We start from the raw sequence: 14,697 nt of genomic DNA, 5'->3' as shown, positions 1-14,697 counted from the left end.
TGTTATCTGTATTTTTAGTGTAATTTACTTTTCACACTGGATGGGCATTTGTCACTCCCATATTAAATTCTGCTCTTTTTTTGGTATGTGTACATTTGTATTTCCACTTGTTTTGTAAATTTAATATCTTGATACTACATTATGAACAGAACTTTTGGGGATTTCTCTCTTCAATGCTTTTAGAAAAACAACTGTAGTAGTACCATGGGACTGTATTCAGAAATTTCTCTCTCTGATCTTAAGTCTTATTTATCCACAGATATTCTCTAAGAATTCCACAGTCTCCTTGGCAAAATCATTCAATGTTGAGTGTGGCTGCTGTAAGGGGAACTCAGTGACAAAGTCAGAGGTCTCTTAGGGACAGAATGACATCATGGTACAAGATGGCAGAGGGACAGAATATACTGGTCCTTCATCCCTGTCAATTGACATCTGAATAGAGATGATTAGTGCAGTGATTCCCTCGTTATCTTCAGCGGACATAAAATCCAACCACAAAGCCAAGTGATCTTGCACCTGACACCAGGGTCATGAAGAAGGCAGTGCTTGAGTGAGCAGAAGGTCAGGGTTGATCAATGAAAACAGAGCTAGCGTACACCAAAGATCCCTCACAGCCTTGTCAAGTCTCTTTGATAAGGACTATTTATTAGTCCCTTGCTTTCATAACCATAGATGTTTTCAGACCTATTGAAAATAGCTGACAAAGATTCCTCTGTGGTGATGAGAAACCAAGGCTGGTTACCAGAAAGAATGGAACAGAACAACACAACCGTCTCATGTCTTGAAACCACCTGAAGACCCTCTTAGTGATTGCTAAAGCAATGGGTTAAGTCCTACACTATTTGTGATAGCTGGCAGAGGAATACATCGGTAACAATGAGATCCTAGGGTTACAGGCAATGAACAAAGATGTTTCTGAATGAATTTGGAAAGAAGGCTTCAGAGCAGTACTTCTCTGTTTTTATAGCCAAGTATTTTTATTCAGTAAGATTGAGACAAGGAAGGTCTTAGGATTAAAAAAAAAAAAAAGAAAAAAAAAAGTGCAACAGTGTAATGGATCTTGGTATTATAATTTAATCTGAAATAGTTCAGTGGCAATTTTTGCTAATACATAAGCCCCCCTCAAAAACAAATAAAACTGCTTTTCTCATAGAAGTTAGAGTTTGGAAGCTGATTCAGATTTTACATGGATGTAAATATGAAGGGATACTGCTAAGACTACTCCATTGCTTCACAGATGAGTTGACAAATTTCAGAATTTGGACTGATAACTTCAGCTTAAAGCTTTCCTTGTAACTAAGAATAGCAAGATTTGGCTTTAAATTGGGATTTTTACCCCTAATAATGTCAAAAGAGCTTGCAATTTTTTCACTAGTTAGGTACATTTGTTGAATATCTGGGGTTAGCTCATTATATGAAAGGATTCCAAGCTCTTGTTTTCAGATTCAAATATTGATAAAATGAGTATAAAAATGTTACTCTACAATATTAGAAATGTAAGTAAAAGAACTTTAGGCCAGAATGAAAGAAAAAGGCTATGATATGAATTCCTAATACTAATTAAACTGGAGAGGCTATCTGCATTGTTCTTTATGAGAGAACTATATAACGATGTTCTAAATTTCCTAATATTGAAGTATTCTGAAAAGCTTTCCACCTGTGAGAAAACATTTTGTCCTGATGCATACACTATTCTTTCCAGGGGATGGGATCCTTTGTGACCAATTCTACTTATTTACACTCTCATATATTGTTTAGCTTTAATGTGCTGCATGTTTAGAGGAGAATCAGGAATTCAGCCCAGTTGTCCTTAAATTTTTGCTAGATTTTATGTTAATTTAATCCCTTATTTCTCTAGCTAACTAATAAAAAGTATGATTTCACTGTCATTAAAAATCACTTCTTTTCCTGTTTTCATGATCTTCTTACTGTTATTATTCTTCTCATTGAAATTTCCTTTGTAGTCATAATGAACACTCAGAGCATTTCATTGAGAAAAACAAGGAGGTAAAACATTTTCTATTTCCCTAATCAAGACCCTGTCATTATTATCACTGAAAGCCAGAGAAACAGATGAAGAATGACAGAGTTACATGAAAGAGAAAAAGGACACTGCCAAAGTGATTCTGTGATCACAGTCATTTATAATAACACCCTGGATGCTGGCATGACAATCTAATTGCATACTAAAGCCTGTTGTGTAAACTTAAATTACTAGTTGCATTACACAATGCTGATTCTTCAGTCACAATTGAGGCAAATATGAACAAAAATTTGGAAAGTCTTTGATTGCTATTGTGGAATATTTTGTACCACTCATCAGTAAGTCAATTTTCAATTTAATTTGACATTTTTGAAACAGAAAGCCACAGTGATTCGATTCTAGAATAAAAACTATCCTTGGAAAAGAATCATATTTTGAAAATGAAGAAAAGGAAACAAAAGTAGGATAAATTTTTATTCTATCACTTTTGACAGTATCCTCTTATACGAAAGACTAAATAAATTCTAAAGGCAAAATTCTCTCCCCATTCACATTACAATAGCTCCAGAATATACCTACCAACTTGCATACTATTTTCCATTAAATTAGATCTGCAGTATCATAAAGACTGATTCATTTTTTGGTCTCAGATAAGTCACTTCCAAGAAACAGGAATGAGAGTAAGACAGAAAGCTCCAAACAATTTCTGAATTAAGAATGTGTTCAGCAGACACACTTGGTTTCTTCCCATCCCTCAGATTTCTTATCCTGAAATCTGTATGTCACATAATGGGGAAGAACAGGACATAGAAATTTTATCTGAAGGCTAAATTAAAATCCTCCTGCAGTAATCTGCTTGAGGAGCAGAATTATGGGAAAGAAGGAAGGCCAGGACTGGTACAATGCAAAAACATTAAGTGAAAGCCCCCCAAAAAGTCAAGAGGTCTTCCATCAGGAGGTATGCTCTTCACATCATCCCACCCTCTGGTGGTGCTCTCTCCCTAGCTATTTCACTTGATTCACCTTGTTTCAATACCTGTTGAAATGGTTCACACTGTTTCACTGCTATTACTGTTACTATTTTATCTATCCACACTTGTCTCTGCCAGTCTGTTATTCATAATTGCTAGGGCTCCCACTCCACCGGAGAATCCATTTTGCTTCGAATTAGAGCTCATTTGCCTTGGATACCCATTAGCAGTTTCTGACAGCTGTTTCTGCATGATGGCCAGTGAGACTTTATTGGAGGCCAGAAAGTCTTTCATGGAGATCATCTCTCCTGACAGACGACGTCCGTCTGTGTCACTCTCATTGACAGCATCAGTCTCAATGGAGATGTTTCTCCGGCTGCGCACATTTCCTGGCATTACCACATTCCTCCGTGAACGAAATAATCTTCTTTGGCATCTGTGGCAGCACTTGCAGGCCAACTTCTTTAATATCCAGTTTATGGACTGTTTGATGACAATAGAGATCACATTAAATAAGGAATAGATGCAGCACACCCCCATGAGTATGAAGACAAAGTTGCCAAAGCGGTAAAGGCCTTGGCTGTCATACCTGACGTTCTGGCTACTGACCAGATCACCAAAACCAATGGTGCTGAAGGCCACAAAGCAGAAGTAAAGTGAGTCAAAGTAACTCCACCCTTCAATCGGTGTGTACATTGCAGAGGCACAGCAGGAAATTATGAGGGATGCTACACATAAAATCAGCATAACATAGTACACAGAGGGCTTCCAGCCCACCAGGCTGTCCACCTCAGAGGTCCCCGAGTCCCGCCGGCTGTTGTGAGGGAGAACCCCTTTTCTCCTCAGCTGTCTTTCGTGGCAGGACTTCATGACGTAAGCTATGACAGTGATCAAGCGCTCCAGGAACAGGTTAAAGAACAAAATAGTCCCTGCACATCCTATAAGGCCGTAAAATATCAGAAAAATTTTGCCTCCAACGGTGGCTGGGGTGGTCATACCAAACCCTGGAAGACAAAAAAAGAACAGTTGATAAAAATAAACCTGTAGGTACCATGCTAGGACTTCTGTCACGTGCAAGGCCGATGAATGGATAGCAAATCCTTGCGCTACAGCTTAGCTTTGATAAAAAATACATTCTCCTCACATGTTACCCACTTGTGCTGGACTGTGTCTGAGCTGTAAGGGCAAGGAACCCATGCCAGCATTTCCTCCAGAATCAGAATGAAACAAAAAGCAGAACAAAACACTTGGACAGGAAAAGAGTTTAGAGGAGGTCTGAATTTTGGTCTGGTTGCTAGGTTCACTCTTTCTCTCTTTGTACTTTGGATTGCTTCCAGGCTTTGAGGTTTTCATAGCCACTTTCTTCTGTCTGATGCTTCTCTGGACCATAGCTCTGTCCCAGGGGTGGCTCTTGCCTTCCAGAGATCCATCTGCACCAAATCTTTGTAACACACGGTGAAATTTCTCTGAGGCTCACTTGGCTCCTGGTGTTAGTGTAGGTGGCACATCAGCACTCAGCACCCAGCACTCAGCACCCACTCTAGCCTGGTTGTGGAAGCCCAGGCTGAGAGCACACACCAGATGACATAGCCCCTGACAGGATCATCAGCCTCTCATGAGTGTCCCAGTAGGAGTTAAAGATGCCCTGCATCTGACTTGGCTGTCTGTCACTCATTATCAACCCCTTTTTAAATCACCATTGCTGAAGTTTTCTGTTTCTCTATGTCCCACTCCACAGCTCAAGTCTGAATGTGGATCTTATCAAATGTCTCCTCTGGTCTGATTCCCTGTCATGGGACTTCTCAGACAAGAGGTGCTTCAGTCTACTCTCAAATATTTCCCATCCTAAAGCCTGAAAATAGTAATTTTGTTTTGGTTAAAGCTGTTGATAAGACAATCTTGCTTTAATAAGATATAACTAAAGAATAAAAATATGTCCAGGACATCATTGATCAAATTGGAGTAATGTTCATGACAAATCTTTGCTGTGTTTCATTAGGATTATTAAAGGACTACATAACTGACCAACTGTTGACAGGACAGAAAAATCACTGGAGACAATGGATTTTTTTCTTTCTCTTTGTAACTGTGAGATGCCAATTATGAAATAAAGACATTAGGCTCTGAGAAAGAAAGGTAAACATAGTCAGTATGATACACTTGTATTTCAAAGACAAGAGCAATGTGAAAAGACCATGTTTACAAAATGTCAAACTGCACCCCTCTTCCCTTCAGTGCTTATCTGCTGCCAGCACAGATTCCTCTCTCACTCCTGTGCTCCTGCCTCACAGTGTGAAGTGTCAGCCCGCATCCTCCAGCTTGAACAGCCCCACTAAAAACAGCTCCAAGCATGGGCTCTCCAAGGTCACTGCACTTTCGCCTGCATACACAATCAAAGATCAAGTGGTCCTGCAGGAGGCTCCAGCCTCCTCATTAAATTTCTGTGTTAGAGAGAGCTGAACTGCAGCTCTGTGGTGTGGAAACAGCACCACACGTGACAAACCACAGACAGAATGTTCTTCACTACAAGAACTTGTTCCTGTGTTGTCTTTGGCACACAAATATTTCCTCTTGCTTTCCACTCTCCCTTTCTGTTCCATGATTTTATCCCTCTATAATTCCAGTTTTAATGCTTATTTTCGGTGCAGGCTGTCTTATATGCAAGTCATGACCTCCACCCTGTGGACAGACACCAAAAAAACAATGGAAAGAGGAACCTCTCAGCAGCTGGTGAGATCTGCCCAAAGAAGCTGGGGGGAGAGAAGTGAGGGGTTGCCATGTCCCTGTCTTGCCCTTCTCCTTGAAGAAGGGAAGCAGCTGTATGGCAGGCAGAGATGGAAAGGTGGGGAGCCCCTGGCACAGCGTGAACAGCATTTAGGGACTGGTAGGCATCTCCTACAGCATAAAACAAATACCCTGGAAGGAGAAATGCAGTTAAGGCTCACACTCCCAAGGCAGTTTTATGCCTTTGGGCTGTTTCCCACAAGTCTCTCTCAGGATCCTGCCACTGGCATTGTGGCCAGAGCCTGAACTCCTCAGGTTGCTTCCTTAGCTGACTGAATTTTGATGCTGGGTTTGTTCTGTCACCCACTAGCAAAGGTTTACAAAGGCACTCAATAGGCATTCCAGGGAATCATGGTCATCATGGTGTTACCCACCCACAGTGAACTGTGAATAAATGACTTGGTGAGAAATTAGAGCACCAATGTGACCCATATAGCACAACAGTGAAAGCAGCAAGAAGTTACATTGCAGACTGGGAAGCAAACACAGAATGAAATTATGAAATCATATAAAAGAAGAAATAAAAGCAGTGGCTGAGACTTGGAGACTATTTGAAAATACAAAATTGCTTCTTGTGATGAAGAAAAAAAGAAAAAGGACACAACTGCAGGAAAAAGCACCACTGATTTTTTGGTATGAGAAAATGAGACAATGCTGATTAAGTTAAGTGAATTTTATTTTACAAGTTGGGTGACATTTCTTGGAAGCACTGTTTCAAGTAGCAATTGAGATTATAGTTAATCAAGTGGAAATCAAATCATTCTGGATTGGGAAAATAGAATGTTTTTAAGGTACTAAAAAGTGTTTCAATGAATTTGCTAGACATGTCTGTAGATATGGCATTGGATTATCACCATTGATAGAAATGCATGACAAATCCTAAATTTATCAGCCCAGCAATGAAGGCAGCATGCTTATAGATTTCAGGATCCTATTTTGAAATCAGTATAATACTGATTTGCCTGTGTCCCATGATACATTGACTTTATAAATTAGTGTGATCTTTCTTAATATTCAGCTGAACTGAGCAAATACATTCCTTATACTTAAATTTTCCTCCAAATATTGTGTTGGTTTTTTTTTTCACCTATTGATTAAGCAAGAATTATGGGGTTTTTTTCTGAATATTCGTGTTAATTCTGAATTTCTCTGTAGCAGATCTATTTTTTTGGAAGTTGGAGGAAATTTAAATTCAAAGTAGAGTCAGCAAAACTTATCTAAACACTGCACACCCCCTATGGAAAACAAATCTATAGATTTTGTTTTGGCAGCAAAATTTTTATTATGAAGTCTGTACTGCAAAACACTCTCAAGTTCACCTTTGTGTTCAGGTTATATTGTGTAGATGTTCCAAAAGTATACACTTATATTAAAAAAAAAAACTAAAAAGGGAAATCACATAGCATAATATAATGATGCTTCATTACTTCTTGAAGTAAGTACTCGGTATAAATGGAGAAAAACGAGCAGCTGTAATTCTTACCAATAACCAGTTTGGTAAGAAGGATTGAGGTCCAACAGGAAGTTCTCCTAAAGCAGACTCCTCCGACAGCAAACAGTGAATAACATCAAGGAAATATTAATCTCAATCTAACAGTAAAAAGATTATATTGAAATCTAACCAGAGGAAACAGGCATCAACTGCTTATTCCAGGCTAGTATTGGTAATTTCATCTTTTCTGTTGCAAACTGCTCCAGTGCTACCAGCTGCTGTAAGCGTTTCTCGTGGGTCATTACCCACATTCATCTCCTCTGCCTGTCTGGTGACACATGGTTTGGCATTTTGTGTTTAGTTCTGGATGTCCTAACATTAAGATTACATTAATTAAAACTTCAGTTTTCATTATTGGTGCACCTGATGCCATGAAAAATATGAGAAATACTTCATCAGTCCTAATCCCTCACGAACGAAGCCTGGGGCGTCCCATTATAGCGTGTGTGTAGGGAGACTGTAACAGAGGTATAGATTTCACAGTTAATTTTAGATCATGCAGTTGGGTCGTTTTATCGTTCTGAAAACTATTTCTCTTTTCTGAGAAGCCTCATTTCCTTTCTGAATGTGTACAGTTTACTGTTCCCGCCCCTCCCACAAAGAGGAAGTAGATAGAAAGAGGAGGCAACACTATAGCAACAATGAGTCACTGTGATGTTAGAAATATAAATATCAACACAAAACAGCATTCCAGTTTAGCCTACAATGAGAGCTCTTTGTCATGTTGTGGCTGTATTCCTAATGTATTTTATATTTATTTCTTTTTCTCTGTCAGTTTGGTTTAGACACTCATTGGGGAAATGATGAATTTCCAGTGAAATAGACAATGGATAATAATTGAGGTTCATGATAGGTGTGAACCAAACGAAATAGGACAAAGACTTCCAATTGCAGTGAAAAAAAAAAAATCAAGAAAATAGTAATTAGTAAAGAGAAATACAGGAAGTCTTAGATACCTGCAAAGATGCCGACCCTCCCTTTTTCAGACACATTCTGTACTGAACTATCTACATAAGGATGTTTTGTACTTCTAGAAGAGACAGAAGAAACAACTCTTAACAGAAGCTGTACTTCAAAGACTTTGTTGAGAAAATGTCCTGTACTTCACACTGTTCCAACAGTGTGCAGGCTCCAATATTTTGGCAAAATTCACTTCTGCCATGATAACTCCTCTGGTGCTCTCTGAGTAGGATAAGCACTCCTAACAAAACTACTTCTGCTGGAGTAATTCTCACCTGTAGACACTCTTGTAGGAACAGCTAAAGACTCTCAAATCCTGTCACATTTCTGCCTTCATGACACTGCTATGTCAGCAAGCTTGTAAAAGAGTCCTGTTCCAGAAAGCAAGGAGGACATTAAGTCCTTCTTTCCAAAAAGAAAAGAAAAAGACTCATTTCTGTGAAGACTTCCACTGTATGAGAGGACATATTGCTGGATGGTGCTGTCACAACTACCTGACAGCAACAAACCTGCACTTAGGTCCAATTTCTGGTATGAAAAAATACCTTTAGTGTTGCTGATTTTGCTAAGTCTATGCACGAAAGTGCACACACACACCCACACACACCCACACACACACGCTTGCATGCATGCAGACATCTCTGATTTCCCATCAGTGGAAGATCAGTATCTGAACTGTGCGGCTGTCTGGTGAGATCTACATCCATGCATGTGGTCTTAAACTTCAATTTTAATATTTTGATCTTGTCTCTTATGAGGAAGAGAGAATGAGCTAGCCATGAAACTTTCCTTTAATGCAACAATTATTTGACAAAATAATATTTTACTGGGACAGTTGAGGGTGTGGTATCATTTATTTAAGTTCCTGTTAAAATGCTGTTTTCTTGTGGAGATGGCTAAGTGGTGGGGAAAGGCTCAGCCTGCCCAGGGAGGCAGGGATACATGGCTATAATAGCATTCCTTTGTGCTCTATGCTCTTCTGTTTCTGGATTTGTCTGCCCAAGCAACCTCTGCACCTCCTGCTCAGCATCTCCAGCATTCCAGAGCTGTAAAACCTGGAAATGTCTCCAGGGCTATTTGAGCTGAGTCATAAATGCACACTGCTAAGATGAGTGCTCAGCTGCTTGGTGACCTGGGACTTGCCCTGAGTGCTGCTGCTGCTGCTTCCATCTGTGCCAGTGTGTACCTGCTATGTCCTGCACAGGCAGGATGAGAGGGATGTAACCTTGTGCAGACCTCCTGGCAGAGTTCAGTCCATTCCAAAAGGATGAACACTGATGCTGGAACTAATGGGGTAGGATGTCTTGATGAAATAATACATATGAGATCTTTTTCCCTCTCTAACTTGTTTAGAGACTTGTCACACCTGACAGACAGCACTCTTGACACTGTTTCAAGGAGTCTGAAGGGCTGGTTGGAGATAATGATTTGAGAATGCATGGATGCCATGCTCAGTCTGTGCCATCACTGGGACAGAGGACTTGTGTAAGAGAGTGTGCATAACATTTCTTGCCCTATGAGAAAAGGCTTCTGTATACCCAACCCTGTGACACAGATGTAGGTTAGTGTCACACCAAGTGTGTAAATGGGACTTCAGGGTTAGAAACAGCAAAACCTTGGGCTTTCAATGATTTGTTCTGGAAGACATACGAAAAACCGGTTTTGTGTTAGTGTGTGAGGCAATGTCTCTACTTAACAAAGCAAAGTTGAGCTCACAGAGTCATTGTTAAACCCTGTCTGGAAAGCTGGATGCCTGTTACTGCCCTTCTCTCATTTCACATATGGAAACTGCATGTTCTGCCTTGAACAGAAACCTACCTTAATAAAACCATCCAATGTTAAGGAATCTAAAGGACGTAAGTAGAAGGAATGCTAAAGGGACAACATTAAATGAAAAATGTCATCAAAAAATCAGTTTTAATAGACATCTTGAGAGGTCTGTTGACACCTCTGTTATCATGTCTGTGTAGTCTTTAAAGAATACATGACTGTAATTTTCATTATTGCAAGATTTTCACATTTATGGAAACCTTGCCATTCTGTTTTATGTAATTAAGGTTATTTTTTTTTGAAGTTCACACCAGGTCTTCTATAAGAAATATACACAGCCTTATTAAAACTACTGTGTGATCATAAATTCCATGTATAAATGTTTTATGCCTACCTTCAGGTTTCTGCTTATAATTTTATAATATATATTATATATATTATTTATATTCTGTTTATAATTTTTATGTAGTGCTAGGTCTAGTGCCTTTCCATCACCTCTAGATAGATTTGTACCTCTGTACAGCTTTTGTGTTACTATAGGAACAGAACAAAGTTCATTTTTGAAATAACTTATTGCTATTTTCAAACTAAGTAACTTGTTGATCACTCAGTTAAAGGTTTTTATTCAGCCTTAAAACATATAAACATTTATCTGGTTAAATAATATACATTGAATATTAAGTATAGTTTTTGTATTTAATATTCAAACATATTTTCATTTTAGTATGTTATATGAAAAGGCACTTTTCATGTGCCTGGCTCCAAGACAACCTGAAATCCTGTGCTCAAATGTGCCTAACAGCTTCTGCCTTTATATGGGTACAGTAATACTGATGAGCAGTAGTTCTGTGGGCAAGATTCGTACACACACACACACACACACATATATATATATATGTAAAACTGAAAAATATACAAAATTGCATCTGAGTCACATACATATACTTATATAGAAATCTTCCTTTTTTAAAATATAAACATTTCTGTTGAATAGTCTACCTTACTAAAAAATAGCAGTAACTTCAAACCATAATTCATTTTGGCAGGATAATAGTTTATATGAATCATGTATCTAATTAACACTGTTTCAAGAGTTTATTTGCAGTCATTCAGTCTGTGTAAACATAATAACCCTATCATGGAATAGGAATGTAATATTGTATACTCATCAAGCTGTAAGTTCATCTACTCTAAAATTTTCCTTTTTAAATCATACAAAGCTGCAAATATTTCAAGAATTTTCAAAGCTTAGTTTAAAATTGCTTATTGTTACTTTATTGCTGGCATGCACAGCTTTTCTCTGGAATAATGCTTCAGCACATCCTCTCATTTAGGGATAAAACTATGGGAAATAAGGCAAGCTTTTTGCCCCCCTCAGGGGAAAAAAACAAGTGGTGCCTGCTTTAATCCTCTTGGTAATCTGAGTTTGGGGACATATTGTTGGGCACATCTCAGTGGAGGGGATTCGGTAAAATTAAAGTTCTTCTCTGGCTTTATACACCAACAATTTTAAGAAACAATGTCACTTGTGATTCAACTAAAGCAAAAATGCCTCAGCTGTGAGTATTAAGTTCAAAAAAGTAAAGTAAAGAAAAAAAAATCTGCTATATTACAGAATGTAAGTAAGCTGGACACAGATAAGAACTTATTTTTGGTAAGCTGAAGAAACAGTAAATGTTTGTTTGTGTGTGATTACATTTTTCCTAACCAATTTCAAGCCTTATCTGGATGTCAGAGAGGAAGTTTGGTAGCCATTGCTTTCAGAAACACCTTGTGCCAAGAGCTTCAGCATTGCTATGTCACAGGAAACAAAAACCTCACCCAGAAAATTAGGTTTGCCTGATACTTGGATACATCAAACTTAAGGACAGATAAAAAGACTATGTCATAAAATACAGTACAGATACCACTTTAGTTTCTCGGAGACTGACAGAAACTCACAAAAAAGCTAAGAATAAAGGGGGAAAAAAAATCACAGTACTCATGCAGGTGCCACTACAAATATGAAGCAAAGCCTGTGAAGTAAAACCATATAGAAAAGGCTGTTTGTATTGTGTGTCATAAGGATTTTGAACTATTCCATATATATTTCAAATAAAAGCAGAAGTTTTATATTAATATTGTAATTAAAATTTTAAAAAAACCTGGCAGATCATGACAAAAAATAGTATTAGAGATTACAGTGAATATTTATCACTGGACAACTGATAATGGAGAAATGACAAATCTGAGAGTGATTGTGATGAGCATATGATGATAAACTTAGGTTTTATTAACTTTGAATTTCTTATCTGTTAATCTGTGTCTCAAAAGTCAGGAGTTTGAAGGGGGAAAAGGCTATTTCTCATTTTTTTTACATTTTGAAAGCAAATATTCTGGGGTGGGGGGGCACTGATGGATGGACACTTAGTGAAAAAAATCTGAGATTGTCAAGCAATCATAGAATTCTCCAGGAGTCTGTGTTGGAAGGGGCCTTCTAAGATCATCTCATCAAACCCCCCTGTCGTGGGCAGGGACACTTTCTGCTAGAGCAGGTTGCTCAACCTGAATTATGCTGGGCTTCTCCAAAGACTATACTACCTACCAAAAAAACCAATTTTTGGCTCCAGGTGGAAAAATGAAACTTAAGATACAAAAACAAAGGAAAAAAAAAGTCAAAGAGATGTGACAACAGTAGAAAGCACAGTAAATTTTGGCTCAGTGAAACGAGTAAGTCATTGCTGGCTTCTATCCACACAACAGCAAGGTGTGTACCTTTGTTTTTGAAATGTCTGGCTTTTTCAAAATGTGAAAGGACTTGCTAAGCCCCTGGCTCATGGATGTCCTGAATCTACAGTGTATGTCCGTTCCTGTGAGACCAGAGATGTTCTTTTAGTGACAGCTCTAGTGGCAAATGTCTTTAAGACAAGCATAAATCCAGTGATCAAGTCTACTCACATGATTTTTACAGGTTCAAAGATTTATGTAAAACAGGACCCATTTGTAAAATATGACAGGGAGGTTCAACACTCTGCTACTCGAAATCCTCCACAATAAATTTGGCTTGCTGTCAAAGTGTTGTGCCATTGCAAATGTAAAAACACCCACAACACAATACCTATTTCAAGGGCTGAATCTCTTCTCACCTATCTGGGTGATGATCAGTCCTGCTCTCTGTGCATCAGGCATATTCAAAGTCTCAGCATTTGCCTTACCCACGCAGACAGTTAAACAAGGACAAGACAGGCCTGCAGAGGTGGGGAGAACTGAATGAGATTATAGCAAGATGTTAAGGAGTAGTTAAAAGCTACAGATCTAGGCATTTTCTGATATAACTGAACAAGGGATGCACTATGGGCATCCCAAAACCAGACAGTGGCTAAGGTTGGAAGGGACCTCTGGAGACTGGCCAGTCCAGCCCCCTTGCTCAGCAGGGCCTCCCTTGCATGATAGGTGCCCAGTTGGATGGGAATTCTTCTAGAGGATAACAGAGATCTCCAGCTTTCCAGTCAGATATTTATAGATTTGTGGAAATAAAAATCATACTTTAATGATGTCTGGAAACAGAAATGTTCATATATGAAAAGATAAAACTGCAGTGAATCCTTTCAAAGGTAAAATTTTGAAACTCTTTCTGAAACACTTTTGATTAAAGGTTAAATGGCCCATAACAGCTTTTGACATCATTATTTAAAGATCCTTATTTAAATTATTTATTTATTTCAATAAATCTTTCTTTACTCTCTCTCTAGTTTATGAGATTTTTCTCTGCAAGAGGGTTAACTGAATTAACAGCTTTTTTTTTTGTGAGCAATCGCTGCACTGCTGTTGGAAGTATGGCCCATTCTCGAGGATCTCTGCTATCTGCCCAGTGGTGCCTGCAGCTACTTTTTCCAACAAAATATTTAAGAGCCTCCAAAGAAAGTGAGCTCTTCTCTGATGACAATCCCTGAATGAAAATGATAAGGCTGAAAAATAAAAGAGTAAAAACTTTGTGAGTGAAATGCCTCGCTGAACTTTGAAGAGGTTACACGTACTCTACTGTTAATGCTGATTAGCTAAGTAACTAAATTTAATTAAAACTGTTTTTCACATACTGCTTGTGAAAATAGTGAAGCTGAGAAAGCTTTTACTAAATATGTTTATCCAAAAACATAGTAGTATCCCCTGTTTAATTCATTGAGTGTTCTTCCAGAGGAAGAAAGATGCACAATATACTCCAAATACAATCTACTTGTAAATTTTAAAACCCTTGAAAAAATGATGAAGTAAAGTCTTGGCTCTTTCTAGGAGTTTTGAAGAAGCTACGTGTACTAATAATAGGTTTAAAGGCTTCTAGCGTCATAGTTCAGAGTACTTATTCCCCAGCTGAATAGCACATTTTGCTTTGGAAAAGAAGTACATAATTAAATAATAGGATTTCTTAGGACTCTAAGTGTCCAGAGGCTAACTGTGTGAAAAGAAATCTGAAAGTTTTGAGGCCATTTATCAAATCCTTTCTGCACTAAAATGACTGTGTGCCATCCTTTGTCTCTCTATAATGGCTTTCTGGAAGGCAGGTCCAAAAAAGTTTGCCGTACATGAAAAGGCAATAGTGCTTTCATACAGCATATAATGTACATGCTGAAAAATAGGTACAAAACCCAGAGCCACAAAGGATTCTCTTCTAAAATAAAAAGCCTGTTAGTGAAGCACTTGAAGAGAGGGAGTCTATCAGACTTGTGAAAGAAAGGTTTTCAAGCTACACAGAAAAAAAT

The 14,697-nt window shown here is 38.3% G+C and overlaps 1 protein-coding gene across 1 annotated transcript in view; it reads right to left on the bottom strand.

Annotated features, from left to right (window-relative positions):
• Positions 1-2,441: 2,441 nt before the first annotated feature.
• The window catches only part of KCNK13 (potassium two pore domain channel subfamily K member 13), a 49,719-nt gene continuing 37,463 nt past the window's right edge, over positions 2,442-14,697 (bottom strand). The window contains exon 2 of the mRNA XM_005520197.3: positions 2,442-3,959. Coding sequence (XP_005520254.2) covers positions 3,067-3,959 — 893 coding nt within the window. The 3' untranslated portion in view covers positions 2,442-3,066. The remainder of the gene's footprint in view (positions 3,960-14,697) is intronic.

Source organism: Pseudopodoces humilis, chromosome 7 (genome assembly GCF_049639895.1).
Source record: "Pseudopodoces humilis isolate 2021_Gansu_Grassland_sample_001 chromosome 7, ASM4963989v1, whole genome shotgun sequence".
Lineage (NCBI taxonomy): Eukaryota > Metazoa > Chordata > Aves > Passeriformes > Paridae > Pseudopodoces > Pseudopodoces humilis.
The sequence above is the reverse complement of the archived record's forward strand: the minus strand, read 5'-3'. Positions and strand labels throughout refer to the sequence as shown.